The 18,400-nt window shown below is 54.0% G+C and overlaps 1 protein-coding gene across 3 annotated transcripts in view; it reads right to left on the bottom strand.

Moving 5' to 3' along the window:
- atg7 (ATG7 autophagy related 7 homolog (S. cerevisiae)) overlaps positions 1-18,400 on the bottom strand; it is a 30,538-nt gene that overhangs the window by 8,199 nt on the left and 3,939 nt on the right. For 2 of the 3 annotated variants that reach the window (XM_084704687.1, XM_084704688.1), the window contains exons 10-18: positions 18,092-18,182; positions 17,015-17,159; positions 16,628-16,786; positions 13,890-14,084; positions 13,172-13,411; positions 12,453-12,568; positions 9,732-9,807; positions 7,664-7,744; positions 4,843-4,965 (exon numbers count right to left, since the gene is read on the bottom strand). In XM_084704687.1, the coding sequence (XP_084560813.1) occupies positions 4,843-4,965; positions 7,664-7,744; positions 9,732-9,807; positions 12,453-12,568; positions 13,172-13,411; positions 13,890-14,084; positions 16,628-16,786; positions 17,015-17,159; positions 18,092-18,182 (1,226 nt within the window). Of the gene's footprint in view, positions 1-4,842; positions 4,966-7,663; positions 7,745-9,731; positions 9,808-12,452; positions 12,569-12,699; positions 12,877-13,171; positions 13,412-13,889; positions 14,085-16,627; positions 16,787-17,014; positions 17,160-18,091; positions 18,183-18,400 lie in introns of those variants that run through there. The other variant, XM_084704690.1, reaches the window with a different exon arrangement.

Here is an 18,400-nt window from a genome sequence, read left to right on the forward strand (position 1 = left end):
GGCAGGGAGACAGGCCCACAGGCAGGGAGACAGGCTGACAGGCAGGGAGACAGGCTGACAGGCAGGGAGACAGGCCGACAGGGAGGGAGACAGGCCGACAGGCAGGGAGACAGGCCCACAGGCAGGGAGACAGGCCCACAGGCAGGGAGACAGGCTGACAGGCAGGGAGACAGGCTGACAGGCAGGGAGACAGGCCGACAGGGAGGGAGACAGGCCGACAGGCAGGGAGACAGGCTGACATAAAGGGAGACAGGCCCACAGGCAGGGAGACAGGCTGACAGGCCGACAGGCAGGGAGACAGGCTGACAGGCAGGGAGACAGGCTGACAGGCCGACAGGCAGGGAGACAGGCTGACAGGCAGGGAGACAGGCTGACAGGCCGACAGGCAGGGAGACAGGCCGACAGGCTAATCGGCAGGGACACAGGCAGGACTAGCCTCCAAAGTAGCCAGCAGGTAGAACAGAAGACATGAGTGAGCGGTGGACAGAGCTGGTCCTGCCAAGGAGAATAGAGAAGAAAATGAACAGCCAAGTAGCCAGCCTGGCTACCTGCTCCACCCTCCATCTACAGCTCTGAACCATCTGTTTCACACAGACAGGTTGGAGTATATGGTCTGGGAGGTGCCGTCACGGCTAGGGATTAAGAGCCACACACACACACACACACACACACACACAATGACCTTCAGGCTGTGAGAACATGCCCTGGCCATAAGTCAGGCCACCAACTGACAAAAGACACTCAAATTAGGCCCCGGGAGATTTCACTGTGATTCAAACCAACTATGTTTAGAAAAGAAAGTGTATTAACACTACACATGAAGCTGACATGGGATCTGCTAACAAGCGTAGCGGCCTATAATTATCATGGGGCAGCAGAGGCGCTGGCATACTTAGCATATACATACGTATATACACATGTCCCCACATAAAGGAGGAGGAGGGGGAGGTTTTCCACAGACTGACTACATCTGGTAGTAATTGGAGCATTTAGCCACCAAGCTGTGTTTGGAAGAGGCTGTGTTTGGAGAGGGTTCTGTGTGCGGAGAGGGTTCTGTGTATAGACAGGGTTCTGTGTGTGGAGAGGATTCTGCGTATAGAGGGTTCTGTGTGCGGAGAGGGTTCTGCGTATAGAGGGTTCTGGGTGTGGAGAGGGTTCTGCATGTGGAGAGGGTTCTGCATGTGGAGAGGGTTCTGTGTGCGGAGAGGGTTCTGCATGTGGAGAGGGTTCTGTGTGTGGAGAGGATTCTGCGTATAGAGGGTTGTGTGTATAGAGAGGGTTGTGTGTATAGAGAGGGTTCTGGGTGTGGAGAGGGTTCTGTCTGCATGTGGAGAGGGTTGTGTGTATAGAGAGGGTTGTGTGTATAGAGAGGGTTCTGCGTGTGGAGAGGGTTCTGTCTGCATGTGGAGAGGGTTGTGTGTATAGAGAGGGTTGTGTGTATAGAGAGGGTTCTGCGTGTGGAGCGAGCGGGGCCTCTCAGGTTGCTGAGGCTCATTACAGGGCAGCCAGCCGCTCTGGAGGCTCAGCGGGCCAGGATGACTCAGCCTCTGCTATCGACATCCCTGCTCCAACATACGCACGAGGGCTTGGATGACTTCCCCAGAAAGGGGTGCAGGGGGGGTGTGACTCACAGGGATGATTGGTGGCCCTGTGCTGATGGCGTACACTGTTACCCAACAACGAGAGAGAGAGAGACAGAGAGAGAGAGAGAGAGAGAGAGAGGGGGGGGGGAGAGAGGGAGAGAGAGATTGAGAGAGAGAGAAAGCATAGTGGTGCGTGGCTCTTAACACTGCCTACATTGCACAACAGTTGGCCCGAACAAACACACACAAACACACAGTTCAGAGTAGAGTTTAGGCAAAAAGTGACTGGATCTGTTCCAAGAAAGACGTCTCTGTGGGAGAGAGGGCCTCGACGGACACCTCCTCCGCCCCGACTCCCCGGCCAAAAGTGAGTCGCCGCGTCACTGAAATGGTCAAGCGCTCGACCGCCGCAGGAAGTACAGCGAGGCGCGAGCACAAGCGTGGCTTTCTCCCCGCGGGACAATGCTTTGCCGAGAAGCTCTCATGTGACTGAGGAGAAGAAGACAAGAGGGCGGCAGGAGGGGCATGGACAGGAGCGGAGCCTTTCGACAGAGAGGCCTTTGTGTCCGGCCTGCCCGGAGATCGACCGGGGGTTAATGACTCACAGCTCACACATACATACAGATACATAGAGAGTCGAGAGGTTCAGATGAAGAAGGGGGGGGGGGGGGGTGACAATAGAGGAAGAAAAGAGGGTGGAGAAAGGGGGGGAGGGGGTAGAAATGGAAGGGTAGGGAGGAGAGAGGAGGACAAAGGAGAGAGGAGAGAGGAAGGAGGAGGGTGGAGAGTGGAAGGTGAACAAAGGAGGAAGGAGAGAGGAGGAGGGAGGGTGTCGAAGAGGGAGGTGGCAGATTGCAGATTAGCACTCCGAGTAAACGAGTTCCGACACACAGACACAACACTCTCGCTCTCGGCTCCACCACTCGCGAACGAGTGACACGAACCAGTCCTCGTGTTCACTCTGCTGCGTGCCATGTACAAGAGGGCCGGGAAACTCTGTGTTCTTTTCGGAAGCCTATCTTTATTTCGGGGAGTAGCTGGGTGGGGAATTAGTGCACAGGCTGGGCAAAGCATCCTGTTCAGACACTCATTTCCTCCTGGTCAGTGGGTGAGTATGTGTGTGCGTGTGTTATGTGTTGTGTGTGAGAAAGACCAAAACAAACAGACAGAAAGAGTGAGTGAAAGAGAGAGAGCCCCGAGGCTGGACTGGAGGCAGGGTCCGGAGGTTGCCCTCTGACACGGTGCTCCGCTCGCCTGTTGGAAGGCCAAACAGCCACCAGACAATACCTGCCACGGCTAGCCCCGCCTCCAACACAGCAGCACTCTGCCAAGTACTGCCAAAGGTTCCAAAGCATCACATGAAGTGCCCAGTGTGTTTCATCTCGGCTTTTGAGAGTCATGTGAAGACAGGCACACACACACACACACACACACACACGTATAGGCTCAGGATTACCCATCATGGCTATTAGAAAGCCTTATCCCCACCCTCTGCCCCCCTCACCCTCCTACACGCACACACACACACACACACACACCTGAAACCCCAGCCTGGATCTAAAGTGACCCCACAAAGAGCTCATTCTTCCAGGGACCTGTACAGCATCGGATCATGCTCAGTAGAACACCCCCCCACCCCCCACCCCCCCCGCCCGTTTCATTTCCAGAAGCCAAACTCCCCCCCCCCCCCCCCCCCCACACACCCCCCACCCCCAAAACCCCAAAGCTGCCGCATAAGAACTAGTTCTCAAATTACCGACCCGCTTAAAATACACATAAATACATATTAGAGTGTATTCCAGTGATGTAGATTATAGCTTAGGGTGGCTGCACACACAGCTAGAGCCTCATAATGTCCTGGGGTCAGGGAGGGGGGGGGGGTGGAGAGTTAAAAATACAACTGCAAGACGCACGTCAATAATGTCAACAGAAATGCGGTTGAACTCGTTTTCAGATTCTACAAATTGCCCAGTATGCTAGTTTGACTTTGTGGACTGCCACACACACACACACACACACACACACCTTTGGTGTGCACATCCTTGAGAATAAGAATATGGATCAAAACACCCCTCTCTAAGAGACTGGAACACACATTCAGACGCTGAGGAGAAGTCTTAGCACCCGTTGAGGTGAACACAAAGTGAAGCGGGGATTTTCCCCTGGTGCTCTAAAGGAGAACTAGCTCCAGCCGGGGCCTGAGCATAGGGGAGCAGGCTTGCGTAATCAAAATAAAAGGAGAAGTATTTCATCAGGGAGGCAGAGAGAGCCGTGGGCTTGGACGAGACTCAGGATCCTGCCCTCCTCATTCATCTGCCTGCCATGAGGGGGTGGAGGGGGCTGAGGGGGGGTCGTAGGATTTTCCCACAGAACCGAGCAACCCCCCCCCCCCCACACACACACGACCGTCCACATACGTGCCAGAGGAAGGGCGGCAGGAAGAGGACCAATCGCATCCCCACCCCGAATCTGTCCTCGTAAATTATTCTGTTCAAATATTCCAAAGATACCCGAAGCGGACCGAAGCTGCCAGAGAGAGTGGGAGGTTGGACCAACTACTGAGGGTCATTCATCTCAGACTCCAAACTTCCCGACGCTGAGGTAAACTACTGTCGAAAAATGACTCATTCTGACTTCTCTTCCCACGTGAACTCTGTCTAACCCTAACCCATAAAATGTATCTTCATGGCAATACAAAGCTGGTATTTTTGTTGCTATTATCACTGCATTTATAAGGTGACAGCATAAACTGTGTAGACCAGCAGACTTGTTGGCTATATGAAAGTGAGTGAGTGCGTCTGTAGTGATTTTAGTGGGGGAGAGTGTGTGTGCTTGGGAGTGTATGTGCGTGTGTGTAGAAAGTGAGTGGGAGAGTGTGTGAGTGTGTGTGTGTAGAGAGTGAGTGGGAGAGAGAGTGTGTGTGTGTAGAGTGTGTAGAGTGTATGTGTGTGTGTGTGTAGAGTGTGTAGAGTGTGTGTGTGTGTAGAGTGTGTGTGTGTGTAGAGCGTGTGTGTGTGTGTGTGTGTGTAGAGTGTATGTGTGTGTGTGTGTAGAGTGTGTAGAGTGTGTGTGTGTGTAGAGTGTGTGTGTGTGTGTGTGTGTGTGTAGAGTGTGTGTGTGTGTAGAGTGTGTGTGTGTGTGTTTGTGTGTAGAGTGAGTGGGAGAGAGAGTGTGTGTGTGTAGAGTGTGTGTGTTTGTGTGTAGAGAGTGAGTGGGAGAGAGAGTGTGTGTGTGTAGAGTGTGTGTGTGTGTGCCTCACCTCTGCCGCCTGGGTCTCCTGGTGCAGCAGGGTCAGGCCTGTCAGGTCCTCCAGGAAGGAGTGGGAGGAGTTAAACACCTTGGACAGGAAGGAGAAGCCCTCTTTCTCGTAGTGCTCCAGCACCTGCGAAGCAACACACACACACACACACACACATGACCTCACCACCAGCCTTGACCCCCCCCCCCCTCCCTGTCCAACACCACTGGAAGCCTCTGCTCTCTCTCCAGCCCCCCCCCCCCCCCCCACAGTACAGGGGGCTAATGGCACGCTATCTGGGGGTCTGGTTGAGCCATGAGGCCCCGAGCCCGATCCATCGGACTGTCCAGGAGCGGCTTAAGGTGGCGCTGGGAGAGAGAGACGAGGCCGAGCGCTCCGATGACAGGACGAGGAGGAGGGGGGAGCTGATCCTGGAGATGGCTGCTGAGTGCTGAGGGAGTGCTGGGCTGATAGAGTTCGTCTGAGAGCTGGCGAGATGGGGGGGGGGGGTGGGGGTGCTCTCCTCTCCAACACAATGAGCAGACAGGCCAGGGCAGAAGTCTGGCTCCAGTGTAGGTTACAGTGGGGGGGGGGGGGGGGGGGGGGCTACACAGTCCTCTGTGTGTGTGTGCGTGCCCATTCAACATTAACCGTCCCGTCCCCTGGCCACCACTGAGCCTGTGACCCCCCCCCCCCAGGCCTTTCATGCCATGCACAGGCCCCATCTCAGCAGAGGTAGGGTTTCACCTCAGGCTGGCCCATGAATATGTCACTGTGTGGACACCGCCCAATCAAGTGGCGTCTGCTCCACGAGCCAGACGCACCAGACAGAAGAAGCGGTTTGTTTTCCTTTTTTTTTTGGGGGGGGGGGGGGGGGGGGTACATTTTCAACTTGTTGAGTGTTGGCCTTTCTCCCACAACAAAGCCCTATCCGTTTCCCCATGACACGCTGCTGCCGTGTGGAAAAAAAGAGAAGAAAAAGTGGTCCTCGCAAGACGGGAGCGACTCGAACTTAACGAGGTCGGCTCGTGTTTTCCAGACGCGTTATCCCTCCTATCGGGCTCCGCGCTCTCCGGCGCGGCCCGTTAAAACTCCGGGAGCCATGTGACAGGCTCTTGATGAGCATCTGGTTCACATCAGGTCTGCCAGAACGGAGCGACACGCCTCGCTTCCTCTCCAGTTTGACTTCAATGGTTTAGACGATGGCGTCTTCATTATCGAATGGTTAAAATAACCACCCCCCCCCCCCCCCAAAAAAAGACTTTTGACACCGCCCACGAACCCTTATCTGTGTGTGTGTGTGTGTAGGGGGGGAAGGGGGGTGTCGATTTGACGTCACAGACAGAGCCAGTGTTCTCTGCCTGACCAATCGTCTTCTTGCCGGCGATGATCGGGGGAGGGGGGGGCGGAAGTCGCGGTGGGTTTGGTCTCTGGCACGCTCCGAGACCACGGCACATCGCCGGCCTCGGTTTAGAGTCAGGAACTTGCCCTCTCCCTGCGTCTTCAGCGCCGCCGAGAGGAAAATACGCGGGGGTCTCTCTGACATCGTCCTCTCGCCTCGCGCTGCGCCTGGAGCTCCGTTGTTTTGTTGCCATGGTACCCTGGGGCCTGACACAGCTGACTGGCCGCGGCCCACGTCTACATGTAGAGGAGCCACATGTGGGGAGCTGAGGGAACGCCTGCCGATTGGCTGGCTCGGAGCTGGAGGCGGAGCAGACGCTCCTCTCCCAGGCCCTGCCGCCTGCGTCACATGACTGGACGAGAGAGAGGGCGCCTGGGCCGTCGACTCCAGCCTGGAGCACGTGGCTCCGCCGGGGCGGCCCTCGGAAGTCTTCCTGTCGCAATCCGTGCGAAGCGGGTGGCGTGGGATCGATTCGGCTGCTATTCCCAATGCGTCGTTGTCGTCACCCCCCCCCCCCGTTCCACATTGCGTTCGCGGAGAACGGCGTCGACGTCTGCTGCGGCTGGGACGACAGTGTAAAGCTTTTAGCGAGGGGGAGACTTGTAGACATACTGTCCGACATGAAAGGGAACATAGGGGGTCGAGATGGGACTCGCTTTCATGCGGCCAGCCCTTTTTCTTCTCACATGAAAGTGTCAGATCTGAGAGACTTTATGACCTTTTTACGGTTACAAAGGGGGCATTGAAACATAGAGAGACCGAGAGAGACGGAGAGAGAGAGACGGAGAGAGAGAGAGAGAGAGAGAGAGAGAGAGAGAGAGAGAGAGAGAGAGAGAGAGAGAGAGAGAGAGAGATAGAGATAGAGATAGAGATAGAGATAGAGATAGAGATAGAGATAGAGATAGAGATAGAGAGAGAGAGACCGAGACTGTTGGTGCAATCTTTCCCTCTAGCCCCTGGGTATACAAGGCTGCACAAACCAGCCAATCAAGGGGTGCTCCAGTGATGACCACAGGGCCTCATGGAGCAGTACTTGTCAGGTTGTGTTGGCTCTCCACCAGTGTCAGCGTGGGACTGAGGGCCGGCTGATTTAGGAGAAGTGAACCCTTCAACACCCCCCGGTCCCCCCGGGGAGAAGACTCCAATCTGGCCTAATCACTCACAGACAACATCTAGTGACATCAACAACTAACTGGAGCCTGATTGAAAACATATGGTCCAATTGACTGTGATGTATAATTTACCCTCAAATCTACCTCCCTGGGATGTGCGTGTGTGGGTGTGTGTGTGTGTGTGGGGGGGGTAGTTTTGTGTGATGAGGGGAGATTGCTTTTACTGTTAAGGCTGGTCTAAATGTCGCACCAGGAAATGAATACACGGCACAACGACATGATGTGATGTTCTTCATTTTGATACAAACAGGATTGGAGTGTGACTTACGATTTCGGAGCAGGCGGTGCATTTGTCGAAGGCGAGGCTGGCCGGCAGGACGTTGTCAAACCTTGACAGAAAGCCCCGGATCTGTGAAGAGAAGGACGGAAGGTTTGTGTTACACCTCCGAAAAGTCAAAAAGTACAGTTTCCTACTCGCAAAGTCTGCCAACGGCGCCCTCTGGTGTTTAAACTTTGGGCTTCTTTTCCATTCGTGCCGAGGGTGAACTATCCCTCCCCAAACAGCAACTTCAACAATTAAGAAGGACAAATGAAAAGCTGGAGCACGTCCAGCTCACAGCGGTGGTCCCACCCCTTCCTCTGTTGTCCCCTCGGCACCCCCCCCCCCCCCCCACCCCTCCCCTCTCCCACGTTTTGCCAAAGCTCCAATAAAAACCGCCCTTGCTGCTTTCCTCTGACGCAAATCTGAGGCCGGCCAATCGCAGAGCTTCCTGACTTCAATTATCTTGCGGTATTGCAGCAGTGCTCCCCCCCACACACGCACCATGTATCTGGGCCAAAGGCTTTTCTCCACCCACGGCCCAAATGTTAGCCTTAATTAATAAAGCCCACACAGGGAGAAATGAATCAGATCACATTAAGGGGAATCATGTGTGTGCGGGAGCTTAAAAGACTTGAGGCTGTGTGTGTGTGGTGTGTGTGGTGAGTGATCACGTCTGTTCCCATGGCAACACTGCTCGGTCAGACCAGTCAGGTCTCATTCTCCACACTGAAGTACACATGCTCGTCCACGCACGCACGAACGCACGCACGCGCACACACACGCACACACCAGCAGTGAAGACCAGCGGCTCCCACCCTGAGAGTGTCGGCACAGAAAACAAACAACACAAACTGATCTATTAAACGCTAGTTCTAGTGATCTACAAACAAGGCCAATCGATTGGAGCCGAGCAGCGTTCAGCCCCATCAGCGCTGCGTGGCTGGGAGTACTGGATTGGAGCAGCTGTCGTTCTCACGGTCGGCCACCGGGAGGCACTGTGGTCCCATGCCAAGCCCGGCTGCCTCGAGAAACAGACCAGCAGATCGATGAGAGGCAGAGCGTCAGCAGTCGGCCATCGGGCGGGCACACTGTCACCCCCCGCCCCTGTCGACACCCCCCCCCCCCCCCCCCACCGTCCAGGCAGCTGACAAGTGAAGCACCAGGCATGCCAGAGCGGAGACCCGGCTCACAGTGAGCACTAAGCGAGGGCCATGACGACGTGTCGCGTGTGAGCGCTCAGAGGACGTCACGCCGGCCCTGCCGCGTGGGCCGCTCGTCCCCCACGCCACACGGACACGCTTGACCGGCTGGTTCATCCGGGGCACGCCGAAATGCTCGGCGAGTCCGGGTGTGCTTGTCATGACGACGCCACACGGGGTCAAGTGGCGTAGGCTGGGCTTTTCGCTCGTAGTTTGGTCCACTTTGGTCAAAGTGGACCCAGAGTGGTAGCACTCCCATTCATCCCCCACTCACCGATGCTCCTGACATCTTGCTGCAGAACCAGATAGTACTGACTGACTGACTGACTTTTAATGCTGGTCTGAAAGAGCCCTTCTATACGGACACACAGTGGTCCTGTGCGCGGCTGAGAAGTGTGTGAGGCCCTCTGGAGGGGGACAGTAATGGGCTATTGATTCGGTCCATGTTGAGGCATAAGAGGAGCACATGAGTGTTACTGAAGGACTGAGAAGGGTGTTAGGGGGGTGGAAGTGCTTGTCCTCGCGGCACGAAGAAGGGTACAAACACATGGACACAATCTCTTGCTGTGAGTGAGTGTGTGAGTGTGTGTGCGCGCGCGAGTGCACGAGTGAGTGTGCGAGAGAGGGGAAAGAAGAGAGCAAAATCGAGCGCTCTCGCTCAAAAGGCAGACCCTGAGTCATCCTGGAACACAGCTCTTGACAATACAGCGTTCCCTTCAGTAGCAATTCCATTCCTCGGCAATGAACATGTGAAAACAGGCATTTTAATTAGACTGGGGTATAATGAACCTCTGCAAGGAAATTCTGTGTGTGTGAGAGGGTGTGTGTGAGAGGGTGTGTGTGTGTGTGTGTGTGTGTGTGTTTGCATAACTGACCTGATGGGGGACCAGACCCAGAGAGGTCGGAGGTTCGTTCATCCTGTCATCACTGCTGCTGGCCACAGCATACCCTCTGCCAGAGAGAAGACGCAGAGAGCGACAGAGAGAGACAGAGACAGAGGGAGAGGGAGGGAGAGAGAGGGAAATAGAAAGAGAGAAAGAGACAGAGAGAAAGAGAGACAGAGGGAGACAGAGACAGAGAGAGACAGACAGCACAGGTCAACATAGGACATCAAGTTCTGCAGGCCTACACCCCAGTTCTGTGACGTCTCTCTCCCCCTCGTCTGTGACTCAGCACGGGAACGAGAGCAGCTCCGCTGGAACTGGTCTGCTGCAGAGCTGGAGGAATAGCTCTTATCGATGTGTCGCTTCAGTGACATTGCATCTCTCACAGACTAATTGCATAGACCGGGGCCATCGGCATTCTCTCAAACCTACGAACTGTGCTTGAGCCCCCGTGAGCCAAATTAGCCCCGACAGCCCCCGTCAGTGAAGCACCATGAAACTCCCGGTGGCGTGCATACGCCCCGCGCATTATCCTGTGTGCTGGGGGCCAAGGATGTTAGCGTCGATGGAGTGCCTCTGGGAGAGGCGTACTCTCTCATCGACCTCGTTAAGCTGAGAACGTCTCGTCGGAACACGCCGAAGAGCTCTCCCCCCCCCCCTCCCCTCTCCGTCCTCAGTCCTGGGCTCCTCCGTCTCCCGGCCACAGCCTGGCAGGAAACTTCTGACCGGCAGCCCTCCCTGGCTGTTTGGCTTCACCTCAGCCGCTGCGGTCGCTTTCGCTCCTTCTTCGCGCCGCCGACGTGAGCGTCGGCACGAGGAGAGTGCCGGGAGAACGCGGTCCGCCGCAGGACGTTGTGGTCAGCGGCCCGACTAACACTGTCTGGGGAGTGTTTACACGGGCCTGCGCTGCTACACTCGAGCAAGGTGCAAGATTGGACGTGGAGTCAAGTCACACTGGTCGACAGGGTCGTGACGAGAAGAGCGTGGTCCATGGTTGAATTCTCATGTAGATTTACCTTGGTAGAGTGATGGTCATAGGGCAGGGGATGTTGGCTCGACTAGAAGGTCAATGCCTTGTGCATGCGAGTACCAAACATGACTATTGCATAACATGTAGACACGGATGTGTGTGTATGCAAATGGGATACTCGATAATATTGGAGAAAACGTCGTCAACATGAGGTATTTTTCGCAGAGAATTGAATTTTCAATTCAGTCTATAAAATGGAAACGGATGTTTGCAGCTCCTGTTTTGAATGTGAAAATGTCGGAGAAATTAAGAATGTGATGTTTTATACTGATGAATACAGATGCTTAGAAGTCTTTGTCAGCAGATAACAGAGCCCCCCAAACTGGACTCTAGGCTGTCGTGTCACCCTGGGGGAAGGGTGAGCATTTGTTCAGACTCGAAGATGTTGGGGGTTTGTTTGTTTTAAGGAGATGCTGTTTGACAAGGACTAAGATGGGGTGCAAGGTCTGGAGACCATTTGTTGACACTTATGTGAAGGGGCTTTTAAGACATCAAGAGATCCTGTTGTGTTTCAATCAGGGTTGATGTCGTAAACACGCACGCACTCTGAACACGCACGTACACACGCACATCAGGTCTATGCAAGGAGCCAATGAAGAAGAGCAATGGAGCATTTGCATGCCTTTGTCTTAACCAATGACTGTAAAGAGCGGTTCTGCTTAAATAGCTATCTAGCACAACATGCTAGCGCACAAACTTGTGGCACAATGGCGTGTGATGTTTTTGTCTCCTTGTGGGCCTGCCGCAAGCAATAAACTTTCTTAAACTTGTTCGCCGACTGACTGTGCAACGCTTGATAGATGAATATTTCTGACAGAAATGTGATCCAGATGCTTCTGGTAGAGAAATGTGACAGCAAAATGCAATGTTTGTCTTCCTTTTTAAATATGTTGACATGCTTAGGGTGTCGGTACCTGACCTAAGCCACAGTTTGGTGTTATTGTGTGGAACCTTTTCTGAAAGGTGACCACAACACAAAGAGCAGTGGGCTTCAATGCTCCGCCATTTCTTCGTGCTTCCTTCCTCCCCATTATCCTCATCCCCATCCATGCAGCGCCAAGGCAAGATTTGCTCTCCCTCTCCCTCTCCCGGCTTACTGCGACTGAAGAGTCACTCACGGAAAATGACAGATGATTATCTGGGCCAGCGAGAGAGGCCTATTCATTTAACTCTTCCCTGCATGCGCTCCCTCACAACTACACAGAGGAACACACACAACACACTGCAGGATGGACACCGTCATCTCCACCCCCCCCATCACCCTCACCCTTCAGCGTGCTCCACCCCCCCCCTCACCCTTCAGCGTGCTGCAGAATGGACACCACCATCTCCACCCCCCCCCTCACCCTCACCCTTCAGCGTGCTCCACCCCCCCCCTCACCCTTCAGCGTGCTGCAGAATGGACACCACCATCTCCACCCCCCCCCTCACCCTCACCCTTCAGCGTGCTCCACCCCCCCCCTCACCCTTCAGCGTGCTGCAGAATGGACACCACCATCTCCACCCCCCCCCTCACCCTCACCCTTCAGCGTGCTCCACCCCCCCCCTCACCCTTCAGCGTGCTGCAGGATGGACACCATCACCTCCACCACCCCCCCCCCTCCAGCGTGCTGCAGAATGGACACCACCATCTCCACCCCCCCCTCACCCTCACCCTTCAGCGTGCTCCACCCCCCCCTCACCCTTCAGCGTGCTGCAGGATGGACACCATCATCTCCACGGCCAGCGCCCCGGCGATCATGGCCAGGCCCGGCCGGCTCACGGTGCACTGCTGGTCCAGCGTGCGGTCCCTGGTGGACTGACAACGACAACAAACGCTTATCAGCAACAATAACAATTCAATAAAACACGAAGATCACAAGTTCTTTCGACTGGCGTCGCCACGCAAGCGATAAGGCCCCCGCGACACGGGAATGCGCTTGATATTTACAGATGGTCACGGGGTCAGGCCTGTGCGACGCGAGCGAAGGGGGCTGGGAACGGCTGTCTTTTTCCACAGAAATAGCTTTCTTGCGTGAATAGCTTTCGTTTGACTTCTAACACTGGGTGCATCAGGGTTGGAATGGATTCGCTGACCCGAAACCTGTACAAATGCATCGCATTCGACTGTGTACAAAAGTAGCATCAATTAAAGGCCTGCATGCTAGACATGTATAGCTGTGACATTTAGAGATGCACAGGAGCTGTTGAGAGACCCTTCAAACTACCTTCACAAAGTGTTCATATTAGGGTTGATACTGAAAGGGTGCAGAAGAATGGAGACATAGAGGGACACGAGAGAGAAATCCATAGAAAGAGGAGAGAGAGATGGATCCATAGAAAGAGGAGAGAGAGAGAGAGAGAGAGAGAGAGAGAGAGAGAGAGAGTGTGCGACAGAGGTGTGGATAAAAGTGTCACTCACATCCCCGGGCGCCACCACATCGTTGCAGAAGTAACAGCCCAGCTTGTGGCCCGGGATGTTGGAGAACAGGGAGGAGCCAGTGACGGGGGCGGAGCTGGCGGGCGTGGCGGCGGAGGACGAGGGCGTGGAGGAGGCGGAGGAGGAGGAGGCGGAGTCTCCCGGCTCGGCGGGTCTGGAGCTCTTCAGGCCGTGTCTCATCACCACGAAGGTGTCGAAGCCCAGAGCTGCGTTCATGACCAGCTGCGGAGACAAGCGAGAAACACCTCCTCTGAGCTTCAACACTTCCTGCAAATAATTGCCTGAACCTGAATGACTCACTCAACCGTTTTCGGAACTTTGCTTGTCATAAGTCAAGCTTGCGCCCTGCAGCGAGAACACACTGCACCAGGAGTTCAGTTCGGGAAAACGCCACGACAACAGTACGTTGACGTCAATCGACGATGGACAGCGTCGCTGTTCTTGAAGACAAACAAAGAAATGGCACGGGAACCCATTTCCAGGCTAAAGAATGAGTCTGGTAGCTCAACACACAGAGCCATTAAAGCTTCCACCCAAACTGTTCCTCCGATTCTACCCCGGCTCCCGGACCCGACCGGAGGAGACGTTTCCGCCGATCCGATCACAAATCCCGCCCGGTCCTCCCCAGCAAACAGGCTGTTCGTGGGTTCAAGCGTCCCCTCCTCCCGGCCCCGCGTGTCAGGCGTTTGGGTTCCTCTACCTTCCTCTTGCTGGCGGCGATGACGGTGGGCAGCCAGCGGCTCTCGCGCGTGTCCATCAGAAGGAAGACCACGTCATGCTGGGAGATGAGCGTCTCCAGATGCTCCACGTCACGCCTGGCCTGGCCCATCGTCTCCTCCGAGAAGTTGACGGGGTGTCCCGGCATCGGGATGCTCATGTTGAAGCCCTCGGCGTTCTGCGGGAAAACACGCGCACACAAGTACATTTAGTCATTTGGCAGACGCTCTTATCCAGAGCGACTTACAGTAAGTACAGGGCATTCCCCCCCGAGGCATGTAGGGTGAAGTGCCTTGCCCAAGGACACAACGTCATTTTGCACGGCCGGGAATCGAACCGACAACCTTCTGATTAATATCCCGGCTTCCTAACCGCTCAGCCATCTGACTCCCCATGTATTTGACTGTATAAATCTATAAAGGGCAAAAATGATTCAAACATAATGTCGGGCACAGAGATTAGGTCATGTTTGTTCTCAGACCCCTGCACCACACTAAGAGAGGGAGCCAATTAAGACTCGGCCCTGCATGTGCTGAAAGAATTGATCCGTCTAGAGAGAAGCCTAGCCGTCGCCCTTCTGCGACGGCCGCAGAAACTAATTATCGTGTCAGTGTCACGAGGGGGAGGGGGTCCGCACAGGTAACGGAGGGTGCCTAAGGTCACAGCTGGGAGACCTGACTGGAGCCCCGGAGTACCAGAGAAGCAGCCGCGGATTGTTAAACGGGCCCGCGGCATCAATAAATAATGCCCAGTCATCGACTGACCCCTGGAGGTTATTCCATCACTGCTGCAGGACCACCAGCTGTGGCTGCAGGGGGGGGGGCTGGGGGGGACGAGGCAGGCTCAGACTCTTCAGAAGAGCACAGCCAAGCGGGTGACACAGCGCCAGGCCACACACGGCTTTCTGGGAGGTTTGTGTCGGGACTACAAACAAATCTCAAGCTTAACTGCGCCCAACAACAACAAAAAAACACGCACGTATGGAACAGTCGCTCGTCGGAATCCCACCCCGGAGTCCTCGCGGGCATCGGTCTGACAAGAGCGAGTCCAGCTTTTCCATGACCGCTGGCCCTCCATTGCGCTGGCCCTCCATTGCGCTGGCCCCCCAGGGGGCCGACGCACGCCGTTCAAAGGAGCGGTGGAAAGCTGAAAGACTCAGCGATCTCGCTTATCCATAACTCCTCCCTGACCTTTGGTGAACTGAAATGTTCTCGACTCCCGGTGCGATCCGGTCCTTCCGTCAGGGCCCCCCCCCTGCCCCCCCCCTCAGGCTCCCAGTGTCTTCATTAGCGGAGAAACCACAGTCGGCGCCAGACTGTGACTCATTGCCAACAGCGCGGTGGGCGAGTGTTCATGAGCTCCTGAGCTCAGCTGGCCGAGTCATCTGGGAGGTGTGACAAGGCAGCTTCCGTCACCTGGAGGCCAGGGGGACTGCGGCCACAGCACACCTGCTCCCTGAGCATGGGACTGGGCCGGTAAATTACAGAGGAGGGGATGGAGGATCTGTAGATTGCTATTGCAGCGCTACTCTGTCACTGCTGATGAAGGTTACCATCAAGGGACAGTGGCCTGCGGAAAATTGGGGTGGAGTTAACTTCACTGTTATATCTGGTTTGAAAGTGTGTGTGTGTGTGTGTGTGTGTGTGTGTGTGTGTGTTGTAAATGGGCACATGCATCAGGGTTTGGTGACAGACTTCATCCTTTCCTATTTTGGTTTTCAATCCTGCTACATCAAGCAGTATGATATGCCAACATGTGGGAGATTGCAAACAGATATCCTGGTCCACACCACTTAGAAAAAAGAGAAAATAGAACTGCTGTATTGACTTCAATGTCTTGTCTTGTACTGTTGCCCTGTCCTACATATCCTGTCACTGTTGGCATCCACAATAGCAGGTCATGGAAAGTGACTGGATGATTGGAGTGTCCAGGATCTCACCGTACATCAGCCTAGCTTAGAGAACACGACGTCTGTTTACCTGCTCCTCAGAGCTCTGGTGCCCCTGTTGGTATGGAGCTGAACAACGGGATCGAAGGAGTTAAACAATCCCACAACGCGTTATCTGTTTCATCTCCTATCCAACCTGTTGTGCAAGCACACACACACAGACACACACAGACAGGACCTTGCGCCTCCCACACTCCCGTTTACGTTGTTGCTCAACGCAAACCCTCACTGAGTCAAACACGGCTCCCGGTGTTTACGGAAAATGTGAGAACTCTTGTGCGAGGGACGTGGTTCACAGCTCCAAGCACCACGGTGCCCCCGCCAAGTCTGGCGGTTTCCTTGGTAATTGACTGAACTATCTTCCCGAGGATTGTCAACTCTTAATGAACGCCATAACAAGGAAGGGCTTATCAATATGAAAAAAAAGACGGTTCATTTTCTGCATGGTTAAGCCATCACAACAACTTCGAATGATGGTGGGCATTGATAATGAGGTGATACCATAGCAAAATGAACACCTCCTTTGACATTTAATATTTGTTGACTGAAATCGTGAGAAATCAGAAAAACGAATTTGACTACTTCTTGGTAGTGTGTGAAAGAAGATTGTGGACACGAGATGAGACAAATTAAAAATTGTGTAGGCAACATCAGATAAAAGCCACGCACAAACGTCCTCCTTGTGGAAACTCAAAACATCGGCATCGGCATCGGTTTTAGCATCCACCTTGGCCGGTCTGATTGCCAGCTTATGTATGTTGATCAGTCCTCACCACCCCAGGGAAGATCTTGCCCAGCTTCTCCACTGCTGCCAAGGCCTTGGACTTCCCCCCAGCCAGACAGTCCTCAAACTCATACAGGGGTTGGCGCACCGGGTTGGAGTAGGAGATTTTGGCGTTGTCGACAAAAGTGATGTGTCTCACCCCCCAGCCCTGGAACACAGACAGTTGGAAGCAGAGGGAAAAACTTCAGGCAGGTTTATGGCGTGTCGTAAATGTCACTTTGACATAGCATGTGTTGAGGCACGCCATATGGGATAGCACGCTGTTAAACCCTAGTCAAGGACTAAGAAGCCCCATCTCAATGGAGAGTCTCCACGGATATGAACATCAGTCTAGGACCAGGTCAGTCACCCCAGGCCTTAGCCCCCCGGGGCTCACCATGAGAGTCCTGGCCACGTTGCAGCCCAGGGTGCCAGCCCCCAGCAGCAGACACTTGGTGGACACCACCTTGTCCAGGTCCAGAGACGGGACCAGCCTCCAGCGCATCAGCTTCAGGTTCAGGTCCACAGACGACTCTGCCAGTCTGGGGGAACACAAGCGACACGTCAGGCAGGGGCGAGACCCCCCCGGGGGCCACCGGGGTCATTGGGATTCTTTTGAAAGGAGCCAGGAGAAACAGGGTTCTTGCAGGTTTCAGTAAGTCAAATTTAAGACCTTTTTAAGGAATTTTAAGACCATAAAGATTGAAATTTAAGACCTACACAACGCATTACCCCAAAAATATTTCAATCAAGATATTCTGGAAAAAAAACATGTAATTTCTATGAATGGAATTCATTTAAATAAAGAAAAGCATACATTTAATTTACAAATAAAGAAATCACATTAGTATCCGAATTGAATAGTTTTGGGGTAACGTTTGCAGCGAGTCTCGTGCCTGGAGCTGGGTACTGCTTGTAACCAACAGCGGACATCGGAACTTCATGCAGCGCCGGCATCGTCTGCAGCCGGCTGCGGCGCTGCATGAAGTCAGTCCATGTCGAACGCAACTCATGTCTCGTTGAAAGCACACGTTCCCATTTTCCACACGTAGCCGAATTTTAACAAACTCTGAGTAAGCGCAGACATATTTCGCATGCAGGTATTGCAGTTATCACGGGATTTGTAGTTTTATCACCGCGTACGTACCAACACCAATAGACTATCCTCCAGAAAGAAATACAACACACCGAACCAACGTTCTGAGGGCAGCGTTCTGCTGGTTTTGTTTGTAGCAAAGACTCGCTTTGTAGGCTACAACTCAATACTTTTTTGCCACCTTGTAATAACTTTCTGCAGCCTGCGTTTCTGGAAATTACCGACGGTTAAACATTTTTAAGACCTGACTAAATGAAATTTAAGACCTCGGATGAAATTATGGACGTTTTTAATAGACGTTTTAAGGGCTTTTAAGAGGGGCTTTTTAAGACCCGGCGGGAACCCTGGAGAAAGGATATGTGTGGGATGGAGCTGTACCTTTTGGGGTCCATACACTCACTGAGGTTCACCATCCGGGGGCCCATGGCCCCCTTGGGGTTCTTCTCCCAGCCCACGCTCTTGGGACATCCTGAGAACACAACGGCATTAAAAACACGGCTGTGTGACATCCGCTTGCTTTGGTGGACCTTTCATATCTCCCCCCACCGCCCCCCCCCCCCTCACCCCACAGTATCTGAATCCTATACATCAATATGAATCTGCCGCTTTCATCTTCAAGTACACTCTTTTGTCATTCTGAATTAAGTAACAACGGCCCGCAGTACTTAAGTCTTACGAACTGGGGCC

Source organism: Hypomesus nipponensis, chromosome 9 (genome assembly GCF_054491055.1).
Source record: "Hypomesus nipponensis isolate SF chromosome 9, ASM5449105v1, whole genome shotgun sequence".
In the NCBI taxonomy this organism is placed as follows: Eukaryota; Metazoa; Chordata; class Actinopteri; order Osmeriformes; family Osmeridae; genus Hypomesus; species Hypomesus nipponensis.